Genomic DNA, 20,604 nt, shown 5'->3' with positions numbered 1-20,604 from the left:
TAATGTGATACAGCTTCACTCCAGTGTGTGTATGAAGCCTTGGCACCTGATTCAGAGCTACAAAGCCCTTGGGGTGACTGGGTATCTGGAAATCAGGTATGGTGCTGGAATGCACAAAGTTCCTCTATGGTCATCACCCTTTTTTTCTCTGATTTTTTTTTTTTTTATGTAAGAGAGAGACACACAGCAATACATAAAGGAACAGCGCATCTTTTGAAGCAAATACAGCACCTAAAACTACTGTCTCTTTAAAAAAAAATACTATCTGAATTAAAAGAGCCTTTTAGCTCACCTGTAAAATACATTCAGATAGGTGCTCCCTTGGAAGGAAGGCTGTGGTATTTCCCCTTAGAGAGAGAGTTGGGTCACACAACTCCCCTCAAAGCCAGTGCAATAAACTCAGAGGACCTGATCCAGCTTCTCTTTGTCATGGCTAAACTACACATCTTTTCAGAACTTTCAGAACTCTGGATATATTTAAAACCCTACATTCTAAACATCTTCTTAAGTAAAGCAGAAATGCTACAAATAGAAGGAAAAAAATCCAGAAGATGAAACTACAAACTGTATAAAACACATAATATCTGCCAGCTGACACTGGTCTGTAACATGCTTTTCTCCAGCCACATTAAACACCACTGCCCACTGTAAGAGGATCCTATGCTTCTGTAAACCAAGCCTATTTTCATTTATTTAGTATCACATTTTTGTGAGTTTGCTTATGCAGTAATGTATACACATTAGTTATGAATAATTTTGCTTTGTGGAAAATGTAAACTTCATCTAAATATTGAAAAAAGATCCACAAAGGCCCTAACCTCATCCCAAGTGAAAAATTTAAAGTTTTTACAAGACTGCAGCAATGTAGCAAACCAAATTCATACCAAGCAGCATTATGACATTACCTTCTGCTTGCTTTAGTTTAATTTCTGAGAATATTTTATTTGCATTTTATTTATTTGACCTGCTGAGAGCATGTTTAAAATGAGAAAGAAATCAAGCCAGCAGAACTTCCCTTTGTTGCTGTCCAGGATCACTCCATCAACAAAAGGGATCAGTTTTTTAATGATGGAGCCAGGAAGCAAAGAAACCATGAAAAAGCTGGCCAAACCCAATGTCAGATAAAACCAGAGCATCTCCAGAAGGTTGTAATTAAGTTCCTCATCAGGCAGAGCCTTCCACTACAGCAAGTGTCCAAGGACGTGTGTAATTGGAATAATCCCCATCCGCAGCTCTGATGTTGTTTCCCTTGATAAACCAAATAAAACAATCCTAATTACTACAAAAACATCAGCTCTGCTCTCCAAACACTGCTCTCTGTGTTACACAAATGCTTGCAATCTTAGACACGAGCCACATGTGCTGATTTTGTGGTACTGGTTGTGAATAACTTTCCCATTGTACAAGCAGGCAGCTCTACTGATTTTACTGGTTCCTACTGTCTGCTCCATCATGTGGAAAGCTATTAATGGGTTTAAATCTTTCTTATATTCTATTTCTATGGTGAGTTGCTTGTAATTTCCATGGTAGTAGCCTGCAGCTGAAGAAGATGTGTAAATTTGGACCTGAATTAGACTTAGGAAAACCCGTTCAAGTTTGTTTTAGGTACTTTGCTGCCTGGGGTTCTCCATGGGTTAGAGTGATTTAATGCCAGGCAGGTTGTTGCAAACAGTGTAGGAAAGCATCTTGTACTAAGTGAAACTACTGAGAAACTATATTTGTCTACACTAGTTATATTTATAGAGATTTTCCAATTTCTGGGTTGTTTTGAGCCAGTATAAAGTAGCAGCCATCTAAATGCTGCATGTTTGAATTGCTGGACATCCACTGGGTCACTGAAACTTTCCTTTGACTACTCTTAAAATAGTAATCTTAGAAACACTCGTGTTCTGACTGGAGAAGTTAAAAGAGTAACTTTAAGAGCACTTTGAACAATTTCCACCTAAACTGAAAGGACCTTGCATAACATGAAGCCCTGAGGTTGTCTTTCATGACTTGTTGCAGAGTTAAAATGTCTCAAATCAGGAGAACCCCCAGGCACTTTGTCCTCTCCAGCTACCCCAATGGAGCACGAGAAGAGGAAACCTACAGTAACCTCCAGACAATTCCAGACACCACAGAGCAAATGGAGTTTGATATCAGGTATCACACTATATTAATACTCCTTCTGTCCTCCCCAAGTACAAAGTGCCAGACTTTCCAGAAAACTGCTAAGCCAAGTAATCATAGTGCATACTGCTGGAAATGGAATAGATGCAAGTGTAGATAACCTGTGGTGCTTAACACTGACTGTGCAAGATTATGCTGCATTAAATGTCTGTAAGTCTTTATCTTGCACAGGGGCACAGAGATGGCTCTTTATTAGAGACCCACCTGTTACAGCAAGCAGCTGAAGAAGCCATTTTTACATAATTCTCCAGGCGCCACTTACAACAAACTAGTAGTGCTGCCTTGGGTTTTTCTTAATCCCATACATACATTTTTTCCAGTACAAGAATCAGGGGTTGCCTTTCTCCCCCATCTGTGAAAATTCCTTTATGTGGTTTTTCTGGTGGTTTTTGTAGGTGGACTGCCAAGCCCAAAGGGTTTTTTTCAGCAGACTCTAGAATTAAGTTCTTAAGCCTACTTAGTATTTAGCAGATCTGGTGAGCAGATCTCAGCAGAAATGCAAATTCAAATAAAAATGTATATTCATATTATTTGTCTAGCAGAACAAAATCACGTGTCTAAGAGAAGCTAAATCTAATGGGAAATTTTCATCAGGAAAGCATAACCAGCGTTTAGCATCAACATGTGCCACAGATGTTCAAGTTTACATATATCCCAAGACCTCTTTAAAAGCCTTAAGGTTTTGGTCACTTTGTACCTGGGCACCACCCAGTAGCTGGAGACACACACTGCACAGTGGAACTCATTGGAGTAAATCTGTTGGATGACAAATCCAACATTTTTGTAAGATGAAATATCTTGCAAGGTTTGAAGTGAAGGCAGTTTCAATATTTTGACTTGGTGGGGAAGGGAGCAGGACAATCAAAAACCCCAAACCAGAATCTCATTGTCTTACATAAAGAAATGAAACATCTAAAAAATCAACATATTTTTTCAAAAGTGCCAAATATGCAGCTTCTTATGAAAACATCAAGACACTTCATGTATGGGCCTAAAATACTTAATCAATAAACGCATAAACAGGAAACAAACCTCCTGCAACATTTCAGTTTTACATTCCCAGTTTAGCCCAGCTGTTGAGGGAATTACATTACCTGACTTTTGCAGAGTGCTTTTAGAGAATTGCTGTTGTAGGGTTCTCCTCTAACGTGCACATCTTGCCTGCCTTGCAGCTCAGCTACACAGGTTGGACATCAGCTGGCCCTGATTGGAGATGAATTTAACAGGAGGCACCACAGGACATTAGAAGAAACACTGCTTCACCTGGCACAAGTGTAAGTTACCTTATTGGCAGATCCTTTTAATAATCATGTTAGACAAACAAGAATGTTTCTGTACACAAAATAAAAAATTTATTGCTGCTACTGCTGCCTCATACAGAACATAGAAAAGCAAAGCAGCTTGTTTTACAAGGAAAAGTTTTGTAATAATGTAAAGTGTAAGTTGTTTCAACAGACTACAGCCATTTAAAGTCCAAAGACTTAAATAGTGTCTTGCTTTTCAAATTCCTCAGAGGCACAGTAACTTCAGACACAATTTTAAGCACAACTGAGTAATGAGAGACTTGCAGCCCAGTGTGGGATTAATATGTTACTGCATGTGCAATAACTTATGCATGCACATCCAAGAAAACATGGCTGGAACTAGTTTGAACTGCCTTTTATCTGCTGTGAGCTGAAGGGTTGTCCTGCATAGTTATTAACTGACATGGAGCAGTGTCCTGACATGAGATACTCAGCTGTGTCTGAAGCCCCAGGTACTCCACCTTATTTTCTCCTTGCTTCTGGGAGGGGATGGTCACTCATTGCAGACCTACCAGAATGCAGTTCAATTACAGCTATGTAACATAACCTGTAAATACATCTGTGTATAACATTTGTATACACTTTCCACCTCAGCAAAGCTGGATTCACACTCCAGAGAGAGCTGGTGGCACTGCTGTGTCAGCCTTGTATTGCTGTCCTGATTCATCAGACATGAACATCTCTCGTTGGGTTATGCTCTTCTAAGTTGGAAACAACCACAAAGATTGTCACTTTATCACTTAATTCTGAACGTAAATTATCTTCAGATTTCAAAGGTCTTCTTCCTAAATATTTAGAGAAATATATACATACACATACACTTTTAGGAAGGAATATACTAAAGGTTTTTGTTTCCTAAACATTGCTATTTTATTTGCCACTTTTTAGAATGTATGTTATATCCTCATGCTTTCTTTGTTTTGTTTAAATCATCAGGGTTGCTATCAGTGTTTTCCAGACATGGAATGTTATTGAAAGTGTTATAAGAAGCTGTGGAGATGTGAGCAGAAACTGGACAAAGCAGATCACTGGCTATGGAGGCTGGGTACGCTCTCTCCCTTTTCTCCCACCTTTTTGTTGGCATGTAGGCAACAGGAACACCTGACCCCCTTGTAATGTCAGGGAGTGAAGTATATCATGTGGCTTCAGGCTGGGCTTTATCCCTTAGTTCGTTGGTATCCCCTCAGTGCCCTGTTTCTTTTCTCTTTAGGCTGAAATTTCTCATTTAAAGACTACCCAAATCCCACAAAACTCGTGGGGTTCTGCTCTGTGGGGAGGCACCTGCCACTATCAGATGCTGGAAGGGTCTCCCTGGGGAGATGAGCAGAGCTGCTGCCAGCGCTACTTACCCAGAGAAGAGAGGATTCTTTAGTGGCTGGAGCCCCCAGTAAAACTGAACCCCCACTGCATTTCTGCAGCAGAACCAGACTGTGCTCTCGGGCCCACACTGACCTCCCACATGGGCACTCTTTTAGTTTCCTTGCACCTTCTTTTTGCTGCGTGTTATTTCTAACGACCAACCCATTTCTTCCCACAGACTTGCAGGCTTCCTGTCAGGTGCCTCTGCCAGAAGCTGGTGCCTGCAGCCTTGCTTGTTGCTGCCTTTTGGTGGGCCATGAATTACGGACTGTAGAATTAGCACACAGAATTACCACAGGAGGTCATTGCTGGACACTGACCAACATCACTAACACCCCAGTGGTGGCAGCTGGTTTGTTTTTCAAATTTACACTGATAAAAATCTCTTTAATATTTAAACCTAGGCGAGTGCTGGGTCACTGCTTTTTCATATCTTTTTTAAAGAAAAAACTTTTAAAATAAGGAGGTTGTTGCTGGATAACTGCCTGACTTGCTAGTTTTGAAATGTGACTCCACGCAATTAGAAAGTCTGTCTTTTTTGTGTTTATTTTAATGCAATATAAAGTGTCTATTTCCTATAAATGAGTTTGTTAAAGAGATTCTGGATGTGAAGAAAACTGAAGGCATGCTGGCCATCCTTTAAATTTTAACACTGTAAAAGCAATAGTAAAGATTAAAACCATGTTACTTTTTTAAAATTAAATTGTTGCTTCAAACCTTTTGCAGTGTTGTCTGCTTTATTTTCCAAGACTGCTGTCACACATTAATGGCAGGATCTTCTGCCCCTTTTCAAAGTAAAACTAGGAGCTGCCCAGAACAAAAGTCCAAGAGCTGATGGATTCTGAGAAGGGATTTTCTCAGAGGATGCATGTCTTTTGGCGAGGCATGTGCTTGGGCAGACTGGAAGCCTCAGGGGAACATGAGCAGAACTTACAGGATGGAGATGGCCGAGGTGTCACCCTCCTGGACTCCATGGGTGACCATTAGGGCACAGCAGAGTTTTTCCTCTCTCAACATCTCCCATTTGTGCCTGGTATTCTCTCTGTATCTGAGTGCATCTTCTCTTTTTGCTCTTGAAGCTGGTTTTCAGTATCCAGCTATAGACCCTCTCAGCAACAGAAAACGAAAGTGCAGCTCTGTGGTTTGAATATTCCCCTCAGCACAGGGGGTGCCTGTTTTTGCCCAGACAAGCAACTCCTTAGTGTATTTTTAAAACAGGAAAATACAATATTCAGTGGATTTATGATCTAAGCACTCATCAGAGAAGTTGGAGTTTCAAGTTCGAGTCTCTGCTTTAAATGAAACAAGGAATTTAAAACCCTCTTTAGTGAAGACAAATGCCAAATCAAGCCAAATTTAAGCATGTTGAGGAACATGCTTCCTCTCTTTAATGAATGGTGCCTAAATCCCATTATGATGCTAACTGCCCATCTCAAAAAATGTTTCTGGGAAAAAAAAAATGAAGCTTCACTAGACTATTTCATTTGACCGTTTCATGCAAAGGATTTTGAAATATCTTTGAATGACTTGAAATACAGAACAAAAGGAAAGCAGGCAAAGAAGGAATATAAAGGGTGATGGCTCTAGCATACCCTAGAAATTCAAGCAGCAGCAGCAGCATATATTTCAGTGTCACACTTTTCCAAAATGCTCTCAAGCTGATGTGCCCTTCAGCAGTAGGTAGGCAAGTTTTTTCTAGAAAAGCACAGTTCACACACCTGGAACTGGAGTCACACACAGGCCAGAAGCTGGCCCACATAGCAAAAAAAACATACTAAAGTTTTATCAGTGAATTGACTGCTCTATTGAGCTCTATTAGCAGTGTGATAGAAAAATATGTTAACGATATTATTTAGTAAAGGGTAAAATTTAACATCAGGAGGGTCTAATAAATGAACTATTTGTATGTAATAAAAGTACCAGCTGTGAAAAAAATTACTCTTCCCAGCTGAATCAATTTAATACTATCAAATAATTATTTCTAGATAAATAACCTTTATGCACAGGGGAGCAATGATGAACAGGAGACTCTTTACTGCCTATTTTATCCAAGAGCTGTGTGGGGTGACTGCTTTTTCACACTCTTGTGTTGAATCACAAGAGAGGGGGATTTCATCATCCAGCATGCATGGAGCAAAACACAGTCTCAAGGAATACAAAATTCAATCCCAGCAAAGAAACAAGTGAAACACAAAGCAAATGGCATCCAAAGCTACAGCAATCAGCACTAACTGGAGTAGCAGGGAGCAGTTGGTGCCAGGCTCCTGTTTCACCTGTGGGGCACAGTTAGTTAATCCTTTAGTCACAGCCCCACAGTGACTCAGGGGACCCAACGTTAATTCTGTTTTTTTCACTGCACACTTCCTGATATGTGACAGCATTTACGGCACTTGATTTTCTTCCACATCCTGTTATGCTTCTTCATAGGCGAAGGAGCCACACTGGTTTCTCACCTCTCAAATATTCAGTTTCCAGAAGCAGAGGGGATAGAGGAGCAAGAGCATTAAAGAAATGCTCTGAGATCCAGGATTTGTAATTATTTGGGCACTTTCTGCCCAGGCACAGGCAATGTTATTGTACACGTTAGGTGAGGCTGTGCTGATGGGCACCACACAAAATCAAGCCCTGAACACTCTCCATACAGAGGTACAACACCTCCATCACACCTCCTCTGCTCCTAGGAATTGCAACATCAGCACAAAAGCATGATTCCCGCTGGTTGCTGGTTTTGGAGACACAAAGCTCACTGAGGAGCAGCCTCGCCTCAACCACTGCACAGAAGAAAAGCAAACACCCAACAGTGGTGACGGGTCCTTCTTCCCACTAATTAAACAAGACCCACAACATTGGAATGCTCTTATGATACAGATTTCTCTTCAGCTGACAAAAGTGCAAAGGTTATCAATGGTTTGCAAACAGGAGATTTCTAGCATGAATTTCCCAAAGAGCTTTAATTCTCAGCAAAGTGTACAACAAAGTGAAATGAGGGGGAAAGAAAAGGAAAAGAATTATGGCAAGAACACTACAAATAGAAAGCAGGTCTCCAACATTTCCTCAGAAAGGTTAAATAATTAAAAAGAAAGTCCAGAACTTTCAAAGCACTAAAATTAGTGCCACCAACATACCACACTCAGTTTCACCTATCATAAAAGCTGGTTTGAAAGTCATCAACCTTGCATTTGGTCCTACAAGGTGTGGTCAGAAACTTCTAACACAGGACAATCCAGTGTTTAATAATATGAATGGATTTAGTTGCAATATTCTAACCAATAATTCTAACTGAAGATTTTGGTATGCTTTTCTGAATAATTAACACCTTACCTGTAACACAGGAACTTTCACTGAAATAATTTTCTTTACAGTTTTTCCAACCTTTAATCATCAGCCTCTAGCAGTCGAATGGTGAAGCTGAAAAACTGCAGTACTTTACTAATTGTTAATGTTTACACATGCTAAAAGTGGAATTTGTACTGTGAGGGCAGGCACAGCTGCCAGCTGCAGTCCACAAAAGAACTGTTTAATAATACAGCCCACTTAGCAAAGATAATAAGGGCCAGTGTTTTTAATTCACTTTCTCTGTCATAAATGTGAAGTTACAGAATGATTGGTACTGTAATTGGAAGTTCTCTTGCATTTCATAATACATTATTGAAGATGCTGCCAGTCATTTAAGTAAAATATCCTAATTATTTTTTATGTATCTGTTAAATACAGCATAAATATACCAAAATAAAAAATACAAACTGGGTAATGGGAAGCTCTTTCTAGAAGGGTTTGGGACAACCTGCTGATCTCCAGCTCATCATTTCCTGCTGCCAGGAAATGTACATAATATTTTTGTAAAGCTTTTTTTCCCAGTGAACATTTCTTGTGTAACTTAGCACAACCAGTGTGGCATTGGACAACTCGAGGGAAAGTTACTTCCATCCACATGTGGACAGAGCCAATAATGATGCACCCCAAAGCATTAAAAATAGCCAGAAAAGCTTCAGTTTATTTATAGTTTAACCTTAAGAAAATAATGTTTCTAGTAACATCATCTGCCTCACTCAGCTGCTACCTGGCAATGTTGACACAAAGTAAGAGAACTTTACATAGATGAATACCCCACAAGCCAGGTGAGTAAGAAAACAGGAACATTAGAACACTGAAAGCCTTCCCAACAAATGGCTCCTCTAAATGCACCCTCCAGCCCAGACCCAGAGCAGGGCCCTCCAGAACCTGAAGCCAAAACCCCTGCATTCCTGCAGATCCCTGCACCAGACAGCCAAGGCTACCAACTGGAACCTGAATCCACACCCAAAAAACTCCTCCAAAAAACAACCAAACAAAACCAAAAAAAAAGAAAACCACCCAAGAGAGAAAGTTGCTTGCAGGATTGAGGCCAAACTGTGCTACTTGGCCTGTTTGTTGACAGCTTTGCAGTCCCAACACAGACAGAAGAGCCAAACTTTGCTCTCCCCTTTCCACACCTGAGGAACTCAAAGGAAAATGTTCATTGCAATTATGCACATAGTGAGTGCTCTTTACATCATGAGAAGCCACGAATGTTTAAGACTTCCTCTTTTGGGAGCACAGAGTTTTAAATCAGAAAAAAACTGAGTTGTGTGGATTTTTCTCAAAAGGTTATTTAGGTCTCCGCTGCTTCCTCATCTTCCAGAGCATCTACATGTTTATATTGTTTCCAGGCCTTTAAATTACATTGTTTGAGAATGGCTCCCAGTTGATTCCCAGGCCCCACTTCATACGTGTAAGGAAATTCTGTTCCTTGCTTTCTTTCGTACACTGAGTGCATGGTCTGCTCCCACAGAACAGGTGACACCACCTGCTTCACTAACAGCTTCTGAATGTGCTTTGAGTGCATGTACTTTTTGCCATCGACATTGGAATACACACAGAGCAGCGGTTTCTGAATTTCAATCGATTTTAGAACTTCAGCCAGTGGCTCTACTGCTGGTTCCATAAGTCTGGTATGAAAAGCCCCACTGACTGGAAGCATTTTTGTACGTTTAAAATAATATTTTCGGGCATTCTCCTGCAAAAACTCCAAAGCCTATAAAAGAGAGAGAGAAGTGAGTCTTGCACAACAAAGGTTTTCTCAGTCACCCCACAAGAATCACCTCATCAGACTTACTGTGATAAAGGGATTCCTTTCCCTACCCAACAACTGAACACATGCAAGAAAAAAAAAACCCACAGATCAAATACTTTTGTTTGGACAAACTAAGGCCATACATAACATCCACACAGAAGCGGAAAGTAAGAGTTTTTAAAAAGTGAAATGCTCAGTTCAAAGGAAGGAATAGTTACTCTGAAGCAATACCTGTAAGTGTCCTGCAATGACTCTGCTGTCTGGAAACAAATAGTTTGAAACTGTGCACACGGGGTTCTCTATACCCAGCGATTCACAGTGTTTCCGGGCTTCCAGGCAGGCAAATTTGTAATTTGCCTCTCGCCGGCCGACAACCGAGAGCATTCCACTGGGGACAACTTCCGACGCCCTTTGCATGGCTTCGGCGCGCACTTTCACCGCGTACAGCGCTACGGAGAGAAACAGAGATGCGGCGTAAATGTGAGCGCGGGCACCTGCGCGCAAGAAAGGGCAGTTGTTCACTCGTCGTGAAACGTCAATGCTTTTAATGCCGTATTACACATGTTAAAGCGAACAGTCGAAGTAGAAAGTAAAATTTCTCCTCTAGTTAAAAATAAAAAGCGGGAAGGACACAGTCATAACAGGCAACGCTTTGGAAACAGCACGGGCCCGGGCTGGGAGATCCTAGCAGGGAGTTCCGCACGTCCCCCAAGCACCTTCGGCAAAGCCCAGGGCTCCAGCGAAGACCAGCGCCGCGAACTCCCCCACGCTGTAGCCGGCGGCCGCCACGCAGCGCTCCACGACCTGCGGAGACAGAGAGCCGAGCGCCGCCTCAGCCGCATCGCGGGCAGGCCCGAGGCGCCGCCGCCCCGACCGCCCGCGCCCCCTCACTTCAGGCTGCAGGTGGTTGAGCTTCTCCACGGCGGCCAGGGAGGCGACGAACACGGCGGGCTGGCAGTGCTGGGTGCGGTCCAGCGCGTCCCGCGGCCCCTCCAGGCAGAGGGAGAGCAGGTCGTAGCCCAGCACCTTCTCGGCCAGGCGGTACATGTCCCGCACGCCGGGGAACTGCTGCAGCCCGCGGCACATGCCCACGAACTGGCTGCCCTGCCCCGGGAAGAGCAGCACCGTGCCCTCCCGGGGGCACCGCCGCTCCCGCCTCGCCGCCGCCGCGCCCGGTTCCTCGGCCTCCACCGAGCTCTGCAGGAGGTCGCTCAGGGTCGCCGCCTGGTCCCCAGCGCCGGGGCGGGAGCTGCCCCACCGCCGCGCAGCGCCGCGGAGGCCGCCGCGCCCGCTGCAGCCACCAAGCCGCCATGGCGCCGCGGCCCAGCCGCCCATGGCCGCCGCCCGGGAACGGGCGTTGCCACGGGAACGGGGCGGCCCCCGCCGGCAGCCGCTGCCGGGCCGGGCGCCGGCAAAGGGGACGGGAAGGGAGGGGGGAGGGGAGGGAGGAAAGGAGGGAGGGAGCGAGGGAGACCGGTCGGGCCGCCGCGGCGCTCGCAGCCCTCAGCCCCGTGCGCCGCCCTGGGCCCGGCCCGCGCCAGGCGCCTCCGCCCGCCCAGCTCCGAGAGCCCGCCCCGGGGCGGGGAGCCCGCCCGGCCGGCCTCGGGGGCGGCGCTTGGCCGCCCGGGCAGAGCAGGCGCGACCGGCGGCAGCAGCAGCGCGGCACGGGAGGAGGTAACGCCGGCGCTGCTCGCGGCCACTGCTCGGGGTGGGACGGGACGGGGAGCCCGAGGGGCGGCGCAGCCCCGCGGCGGGGCCCGGCTGCTCGCCGGTGGGGCCGCCCGACCCCGCCCCGCCCGGGTCCCGGCGCTCCCGGGGCGCTGCTGCCGCCGGGACCCCGCCGCGCCCCGGGCGCCCTCGGCTCCCCCGTGGGTCGGCGGAGAGGGTTGAGGGAGCGATCCCGCTCCCTGCTGCTGGCGACAGCCCCGTGCCGGCCAGCCGGGATCCCCGGGCAGGACGGGACCTGCGGTGCCGGCTGGAGACGGGCGGGGTGGGCCCCGCTCACGGGCGGACAGGACTCGGGCAAACTCTCATGGCTTTGCCGTGCCGGCGTTTAGCACGGAAAGTGCTTTAAAATAAACAAACCAAACCACCAAGCTGTGAAGCTTGCTCTTAATTTCGATCCGGCACGCGAGGTTTTCAGTGGCTGGCAGCTGTGCGCACCGCAGAAGGGCAGAGCCCGTTCCTCCGGTCCCACCGGGCCGGCGGCTCTGCCGCGCACACCGGGCACGTTCGCTCTCGGCACTCGGGAGGAGTTTTCACGTTGCTCTTTAACTACAGGTATCTTCCTTCAGTGTCGCCGAGGAACGTTTCTTTAAGGGTGAAAGAAAGGGCTTTGATTTTCAATTCCGAGTTTTTGAGTGATACTTATAAATCAAAGCCCAAAATGCACTGTGATGTAGTTGGAGCGTTCAACGCTAAGATTATTTTTTTTAAAAGCGAAAGTTGGCGTGCCGGAGTTGCAATTGTGTAACGACATTGCATGAAGTTAGGTTCTGAAACAGTATCAAGCATTGAGTCAGAGCAGCTCAGTAAAACAGACTGTAAGTCTTGAGAGAAGGAAAATGTGTCATAATAGCAGGAAACTATGTTGACTTTTTATTTTTCTCACTTTTCTATTCTCTGTGCTATTTGGTAAAATGATTTCTTCCATTTGTGTCAGCCTCCAGATAAAATACCTGGAAGTGAGTTGCTAAAGTTAGCTGAAATGTGTGGGCAGCAACATAGGAGATATCTGACATATATGTGACCGTATCCCAGCCCGTGGCTGCCTCTACCTGTAACATAAGCATCAATGAGAAGAGATTGAGAGTAAATGGCAAATTCTCCACGCAAAAATCTTGCTCCAGTATGCATTTCAGTTCCCTGTATGTGAATAAATCATAGATTTATTTGCACAACTTGTGCTCTGCCAAGTTGAAATCTCACTGGGGAGGGAGATCTTTTGTTTCCATCTGTACACCTTACATTATAGTCTTCAATAAATACAATATTTTTAAAAATTCTAAATACATATTATAAACACATATTATACACTTATTAGATATTTATATTCTATTTATATCCTATAGCATTTATTGTTTGAAATGTCTGAAATCTGTTTGAAATCTCTATTACTTGAGATTAGATAGCCTACTTTTTTTTTTTTTTGGTGGTAGCTGTATTTTTTTGTCATGGGCTGTGAAATAAATTTGATTTTAGTGTTGCAGCTTCCCAGGAATTAAACCCATAACACACATAAATAGTTAATCAATATAAATTAAGTATGTTGTCTTTAATTTTTCAGACAGCTATCTTGGGAAGAAGCCTTCTTCCTGGGGAAAATTTGCATGCTGCCTCTCAGACCTGGGCAGAGCCTTATTTGCCCTTAAAAAAAATGTATGGTAGAGGATGAGAGGAAGCGTATGTGTCTTGGGGACCCCCTTCCATGGTATGGTCCCAGCTTTGTCAGTCCATCTCCAAACACTGGGCATTGGGAACCCCAGGGCTGCCAGGGTGATTTAGCCCTGCTGGGAGTTTTTTGTTTGTGTTTTTAATGCAATTTTTAAGCCCCATGTGATTGGGTAGCCAGCCTCCAGCTGCACATGAATGGAACTAATCAGAAGTTTTATCAGCACAGGGGTGTAAGAAAAAGGGATGAAAGCAATTCTCCTTTCCTACCTTCCTTCTCCTTCCTGCAGACAGGTTGCCCCAAGGAGGGAAAGGCACCTGTCCTTCAGAGACCTCCTCAAGGCAAAGAAGTGTTTCAGTTCATTTTTCATCAGGCTGAAGCAACTCAGCTGCTCTGTCATGATATATCTAATCCCACCTATAGAGCAGCCCATCCCTTTCTTTGGGTGCACAGTGTTTTTTCCAGGAAGAGGACACAGAAAGTTTCTGGTAGTTTTTTCTTCATGTTATGCCACCATAGAAAAACAGCAGAGAGATGTCCATTTGGCGGCAAGTTTTTTCCTACTCCAGTTTTTTCCCCTTTATTTCTCCTTTTACTTTATGTAGCTGGAACTAACTTTGGATAAGTCAGATATTTTGAATACTTAGAATAATTATTCTAACATGTATATAAAGCAAAGTAGCCCTCACTGCTCTGCTGGAGCTGCCTGAAGTCACACTAGGGCTAAACAGAAAAGGGGCAGCAATATATTCTTTTTGCAGCACCCTGCAAAAAGAATATATTGCAGGGCAGAGATAAGAAGTGGAAAAGAAGTAAACAAGTTAAGTGTGTGTGAGAAGAAAATATTTCCAACCTTGATGGTTCTTAGAGGCAGGTATCTGCTGGGTACACTGCAAATATCATTCACAGACATCCAGCATTCTTCAGTACGAAAATGAGGGTGCAAGAATGTTGTGCAACTCACCCTGGAACTGGAATAGGATTGGGAAAGTAGTTATTATTTCTAGGTTGAGTAACGCTGCTGCAGCCAGTGGGGCTGTGTTAGCAAGTCTGTGGTGTTCAAGTTCTCACCGATTCATCTCAGATCATCAGCTGTACACTGAAAGGAAGGCAGGGCTGATGAACCTCTGTGCTCACGTTACTTTTAGAAAATGTACAGAGTGTTCTGTAAACATTGCACAGCTCTTGTACTGCACAGGTAAGCAAAGACTGCAACACTGGCCAGTGCACAGATTCCCCAGTGCATCTTGCCTTTTACTCATTCTCTTGCTAAAGACCTACATCAGGTAACCAGACACAGACAGACGTGGCTTTTTCCATGCTGTTTTCTGAGTTACCTGTGCTTTTTTGTGGAAAGTTGATACCAGTATTTAATTTCTTGGGAATGAAAACACAGGAACTCCCACTGCAGATGGACAGCTGTGGTCTTGCTGCCAGCACACCTTGCTGCATGGTTTCATTTCTCCTTCTCCTTACAAGACAGAGTATTTTGCCATGCTTGGGAAATCCTGAGAGATACAACTGGAAAATAGAGCACAAAATAAATTAATAGCAATAGTTGTTAAAAGACTGGGACACCAAAATTCAATTCCAGCCAGTATGTTCAATCTCTTAATTTCTATTTCCTCCCCTTTGCTGTGCATGAGTGGCTTCACTTCTCTCTTTTCTTTGCTTTGCACCCTCCCTGTTTCTATTTGCCTGTCTGGTTTTCTTTCTCTTAAGAATTATTTCAGTGTTCTTTCTCCAACATGCATGGGTACATAATTTATTCACTAATGACTGCCACAGAGCAGTATTGTTTTAATTTTATAGTATTTAGCACTTTCAGACTTTGTTCCCTGGGAGGTAGTTGACAGAACCCCTGACAAAATCTGTTGCTGATTGCTGTGAGGAGACCATCCTTATATTGTTAACATCCAAATAAAGCATAAAGCCCTTTGGGTTCTTGCTTATCACTTTTGAAAAAATAGTATTTGGCAGCCACTCTGGAGTTGCACATATCACAGCATGTGTAGAGAGCTAAGTCTGGCCTCCCTGTAGGCAAAGCAAAAGGGTTAAAAATTAGTGAGATCTTATTAAATTGCAATTTCTAACTTAACCTTTGGGAATTACTCATCTGAAGGCAGCCAAAGAGAATCGTTGTGCTTGGAGCTCTTGTTCCCATCACACCTTGTTGCTCCTGCACATGGCACTTGCTTCACATCCCAGTAAAAGCAGAGCCTTTCATGCTGTCAGTGGGGATGACAAGTAGTGCACACAGCAGCTGGCAGCCTGCTTCCTTGGGAAATAACAGCACAGATCTTAGTGCAGGAGAACAGGAGAACTCCTCTGCTCCTCTTAAGATGCTTCTCTTAAGTGGAATCCACTAGGCAGAAGTATGGCAGCAGTGAGCCCTGCAGATTTTTCCTCCCTCCCTTGTCCATCCTCCACCCAAGACCCAATCGGTCCTATCTCAGTAGAGTACCACATTGTCCTCCTCTTCCTGCTTCTCCCCAGCCTCAGTTCTGAATTCTTCCCTGCTTGGCTCTTTTCACCCATTCAGTCTTTTTTGGTTTTTGACTTTGACTTGTATCTCTGATGGCTTTGTCTGCTGCCTTTTTGTGTATATTTCTATTCATTGCCCACTTCCCCCAAGCCCAGGCCTACTTGCCCCTTCTTGTTTACCCCTCTCAACCTTCTCATCCTGTGTGCCTTACCAGTCCCTTCATGCTCAGTTTGCCTTCAAAACTCTGCTCTACTTCAATCATCAGGATTTCTCTCGATCCCATGCAAACTGCATTGTGGTCCCAGCCACTGAAATCTCACATTAAATCTGTGTGGGCAGAGCCCTGAGTGCAGGGACAAAAACCATAATGCAAGAACTTTCTTGCTGCCCAAGCTTCCCCTGATCTCTGAACAGAAATTCACCAGGTCAGAGCTGTGACAATGCAACCTCATCTGTGCCATTTCCTATTTGTTTAAGCACATCTGTCACAAGTAGGATTTCCTCTTCCCCGCTCCCTGCCTCCTCATCCCAGCAGTCATGACTAAAGCAATAGAAGCTTTGAAATCCAGGGAAACACAACAGCCAAGATAGTATCACTATGGCACTTTTCTCTGACAAGCATCTGAAATGCTCATTGATCTAAAACTTCATTTTCTCTCCTGGGCCTTCTGTAGTTGCTCTTTCCCTACTGATGCAGTCTCTCATAATCTCTCTCCTGCATAACAGATGAACAGGAATTGGGTGTATTTGCCTACCGTATATTTGAAAAAACATCTTTCAGTTCTGCCCTTTTTTTATTAATTGTAGCTCTAATGTTTACATTTCAGTAAACTAAGCACAGCTCTTCTGTAACATTTGGTCTCTGGCCAGAAAATCTGCAATGAAACTTTGTCCTCCTTCCTTGCTTGCTGGTTTTCCTGCTGCCTGTACCCTAACTAAAGCAGCATGGCCCAGCAGAGCAAAGCGTTACTTAGCCCTACTTCTGTAGGCAAATTTAATGGGCTTGACAGCAACAATTGCTGCAACTGATTGAATGCTTTATGAAGGAGCCAAAGGTGTACTCCCCACGTATCCAGATCACCTTCCTTGTTTAGCAAAACATCAGTTAAGTGCTTATCTTCTCATTGTCTTCCCTGGTGTTTGTGTTCCAAGGCAGCTTCTCAAGTGTCTGCTACTGTCACATCCCTCTGGCTCCCACTGAGCATCCTGCAGGCAACATCTCACATTATTTTGCTTGAGCACAGGAAAGCACGTGCTCTTTTTTTCCTTGGCTCTGCCACTTCATTGAGGGAATAGGCTTTTTGGTGAATACAGAAATACACACTTACTGCATTTATTTATTTTCCAAGTGCAGTTCATATAACATCAAACTGCTTTATTCCTCTGTCATACTTACTAGTGAGGATATTTCTGTAGGTAAAATTCACTAATCTTCATGCACTCAGCTGAGAGAGAAGTAAAGGCCCCATTTCCCTCTGGCTCCCCCCTCCCCAGGGACAGATTCCTTAACAGGTACAGGTAAGATTATGGTACAAGATCCATTCATTTCAGCTGCAGTCTCTCTCAGTGACAACACTGGGCTGTGGATCAGATCTGACATGCCTACATTTAAAATCTGTTAGAAATGGAAACTTTTGCAGTTGCATTTTAAAAGTTCTCTGCCAATCAGTGTTGGATTTTTTTTCAGGTTCACTGTCTCAATGGAAGTGCTACCAGCCTGGGCCCCAGCAGTAGGTTTCACACTCCTGCCACATGCAGGAGGATTTTTAGGAGGCAATATAACCAAAAGGGAAATCCCAACATGGTATCAAACTCTACAGAAGCCATCCTGGTGTCCACCTAACTGGATGTTTGCTCCTGTTTGGGGAACTCTCTATACATCTATGGGGTATGTTTTTCACATTGTATTAAGGCACTGGCCTGATCTCAAAGTTGCATTTGGTATAATGCTGGACCAGAGGATATGACTGTACTCCTGCGGCTTTATGTTTGTAAGAAACTGTGTCAACCTGCCTCTTTAACAGGTAAAAACTTGTTTTGGGAGTCATGTGTGGGTTTGATAGGACATTTTGTATGCAGAAGTACCTGCATCAAAAGCAGCAGCTTGAAAAGCTGCCATTAATTTGTTTTCCTCATTCATTCTGAGGAGAAGACATGCCAAACTGGAAACAGCAGAGCAAGGCAGCACTGGGATTTCTTCTAAGTATATCTTTCAGTGGTTTTAAGAAAATTTAAAAAAAAAGGGGTGGGGGAAATTAAGATAGAACTGTTCTAACAGAGCTCAATAATGCAATGGATGAAACTGAATGCTAGACTGGCACTCCCATGTTCTCTCATTTTGGTTTAATTTTCTTTCCAGAAAAGCTTTGTAATTTTTATAGCCTCATGTCCTGTCCCTCGCCACCAGACTTCTCTTCTCCTTTTCCTCACACAGACTGTACTTTTTAACTTATTTAAGTGGAATACTTGTGTATTTGAAGAGTTAACATTTGAATGAGATCATTACTGACCTGTGAATAAAAACATGCCTTTTATCAAGGAGAAGAGAGTTGGGTGGCTTTCCCAACTTCGTTCAAGTTGATTGCACAATCTGTAACCCTGTGTCTGGATTCCTCACCACAAATCTGGGTAGCAGGTTAAATACCTTAAAGTCCAGATTGTGACAGTTAATAACTTATTTTGGTAATAGCAGAATCAGTGTATCCTAAGGTGGATGCTCTTGCTCATGTATTATACATCCAGCCCAGTGGAAAGATCATACTTACTACCAGCCTTCTCTAATCCACCATGCACACACATTCCTTGAATGACCAAGACATTTCATTCCTCCAGAATCTCTTAAATATATGGAAAGCAACAAATAACTAGCAGCAAGATTTAATAAGCTTACCTGTCTTTCTTGACACTTTGCTTCTTAGATTTGTACATCACAGTATTGGCCTGAAGTTGAAGTCAGGTGTATGAAAAAGTTGAAGTCCATACTGTGCTTTGGAAATCACTTAGGAAATGGAAGTTTCTAATGCTTACCCTGCCCCAACTTTATTCTGTTTTCATTATTCTCTGCCAAAATAGCAAAGCTGCATTGTTTAGTCCCTGTGAAAGTAATGAAAGCGACCAAAGGGTTCTTCCTGCTCCCCATACTGAACTGTGCTTTGGGATCCCACTCAATGCCATTCATTTAATCTTCTTAAAACTAGGGTTGGATTTATTTTTAAAAAGTCTTTAAAGCACCACGTCCCAATACCAAAACAAAGTTTCTTCACCATTTGCATCTTAGACTTGTTCCCATTTCAATGTGGTATTCTTTTTAAAGACAAATGCAGTAGATTATCTGCTTCTATTGGAAGTTTTCTCTCTCCATGTTATCCAGAGCAGCTGATCAAGTCTGTGCTGTCAGTTACTTTGCCAAGTAAGGCTTAGACCTCTCAGTCTTCCAAGTTAATCTAGACCCTGGCACTGAACTTATTTCATGGATCAAGAATGTGTGGTAGCTTTAAACAGTGTCGTGAATGACACTTCCCCTTTGCTTTCTGCAGATACGGCTCCTACCTTGTGTGGAAGGAACTGGGGGGCTTCAATGAAAAGTCAGTGGTTCCTCTGGGTCTGTATGCAGGGAACCTGGCATTAAACTGGGCATGGACTCCAATATTTTTTGGAGCTCACAAAATGGGATGGGTAAGTGGAACACTAAGGCATTGGCATGAAAGGTTTGTGTCATCATATTTTCTTCCTGAAAATGGGCCTGAGTAAAAAATACGGCTTGCAGAACTTTTCTAAAATTCTCTTTAATGCATGCCAGCACCCACCTGAGAGAATTTACAGATTCTGCCAGCCTTTGGTAAGAGCTTTGTGTGACTATAAAACAAACATTTATACCTCATTGCAATTCCTAGATTTCTCTGGCAAACAGCAGTGATAAGCAGCTTATTACAACATTATTTAGGTGATCAACATCCCTTTTAGAAGAGACTAACTTTCTGCAGCTCTCTGAAGAGAAACTGCTCAATTCTCAAAAATAAGAATTGGTAATACAAAAAATAAAATAGCAGTACATGCAATGCTGTATCAGGGAAAGACTGCAGTCCATCACAGATTCATTCACATCTCATCTCTTCAGGTGACATGAACAAACTGGACAGGTTTGCTTGCTCCAACTTACTCTTGGAAGTATCCCACTGCCCACTGAAGAGGGTATGGGTGAAAGAGACTTCATTCTTCCTCTCTGCTCCCAGCTGTAATGCCCTTTCTTTTATGGTTTTATGACTTAAAGTGGTTTGTAACTCAGCAGAAATCTTTTTTGCTGGCTGGTTTTCTGAGGATTTAACACACAGAGGGATAGAATAGGTGCCAGAGCTAGGTGGAAAGTGACACACAGGAAATGCAACGAGTAAAACAACACTAATCACCTTCTGTGTTTCAGGGGTTGGTGACTCTCCTGCTTACAACTGGTACAGCAACAGCTACCACTGCTTCCTGGTACAACATCAACAAAGCAGCAGCTTATTTGATGATTCCTTATTTAGCCTGGCTAAGCTTGGCTTCTGCACTCAATTATCGGATCTGGAAGGACAATCGCAACAAGAAAAGATCTGAATAAGCAGTTTTCAGCCAGAACTATAATTTTTCCACGATCATTTTTATATAAAGTTATGGCCTTAGTTTATTATTAGCTGAACTAGTTCAGCCCTAACTTTGGTATTTACAAGTTGACAAAACAAATACGACTTTACTAGGCAAGCCAGAAAGGGGTGTATGCCTGACTGGGTTTTATAGCAAACTAAAAGAAAGTCTTGATTGAAAAGTG

At 43.6% G+C, this 20,604-nt stretch overlaps 2 protein-coding genes across 2 annotated transcripts; one reads left to right on the top strand and one right to left on the bottom strand.

Moving 5' to 3' along the window:
- Positions 1-7,764: 7,764 nt before the first annotated feature.
- On the bottom strand, positions 7,765-11,470 carry MCAT (malonyl-CoA-acyl carrier protein transacylase). Its single transcript, XM_030960979.1, has 4 exons — positions 10,816-11,470; positions 10,641-10,728; positions 10,156-10,373; positions 7,765-9,885 (listed from the first exon to the last, which is right to left on the bottom strand). The coding sequence occupies exons 1-4, from the start codon at positions 11,257-11,259 to the stop codon at positions 9,463-9,465; spliced, it is 1,173 nt and encodes a 390-aa protein (XP_030816839.1). The 5' UTR covers positions 11,260-11,470; the 3' UTR covers positions 7,765-9,462.
- A 47-nt stretch (positions 11,471-11,517) lies between these two features.
- Positions 11,518-20,604, top strand: TSPO (translocator protein). Its single transcript, XM_030960004.1, has 4 exons — positions 11,518-11,598; positions 17,488-17,688; positions 19,337-19,475; positions 20,221-20,604. The coding sequence occupies exons 2-4, from the start codon at positions 17,501-17,503 to the stop codon at positions 20,395-20,397; spliced, it is 504 nt and encodes a 167-aa protein (XP_030815864.1). The 5' UTR covers positions 11,518-11,598; positions 17,488-17,500; the 3' UTR covers positions 20,398-20,604.

Source organism: Camarhynchus parvulus, chromosome 1A (assembly GCF_901933205.1).
Source record: "Camarhynchus parvulus chromosome 1A, STF_HiC, whole genome shotgun sequence".
NCBI lineage: Eukaryota > Metazoa > Chordata > Aves > Passeriformes > Thraupidae > Camarhynchus > Camarhynchus parvulus.
Note: the sequence above shows the minus strand (reverse complement) of the source record. Positions and strands in the feature narration are given on the sequence as shown.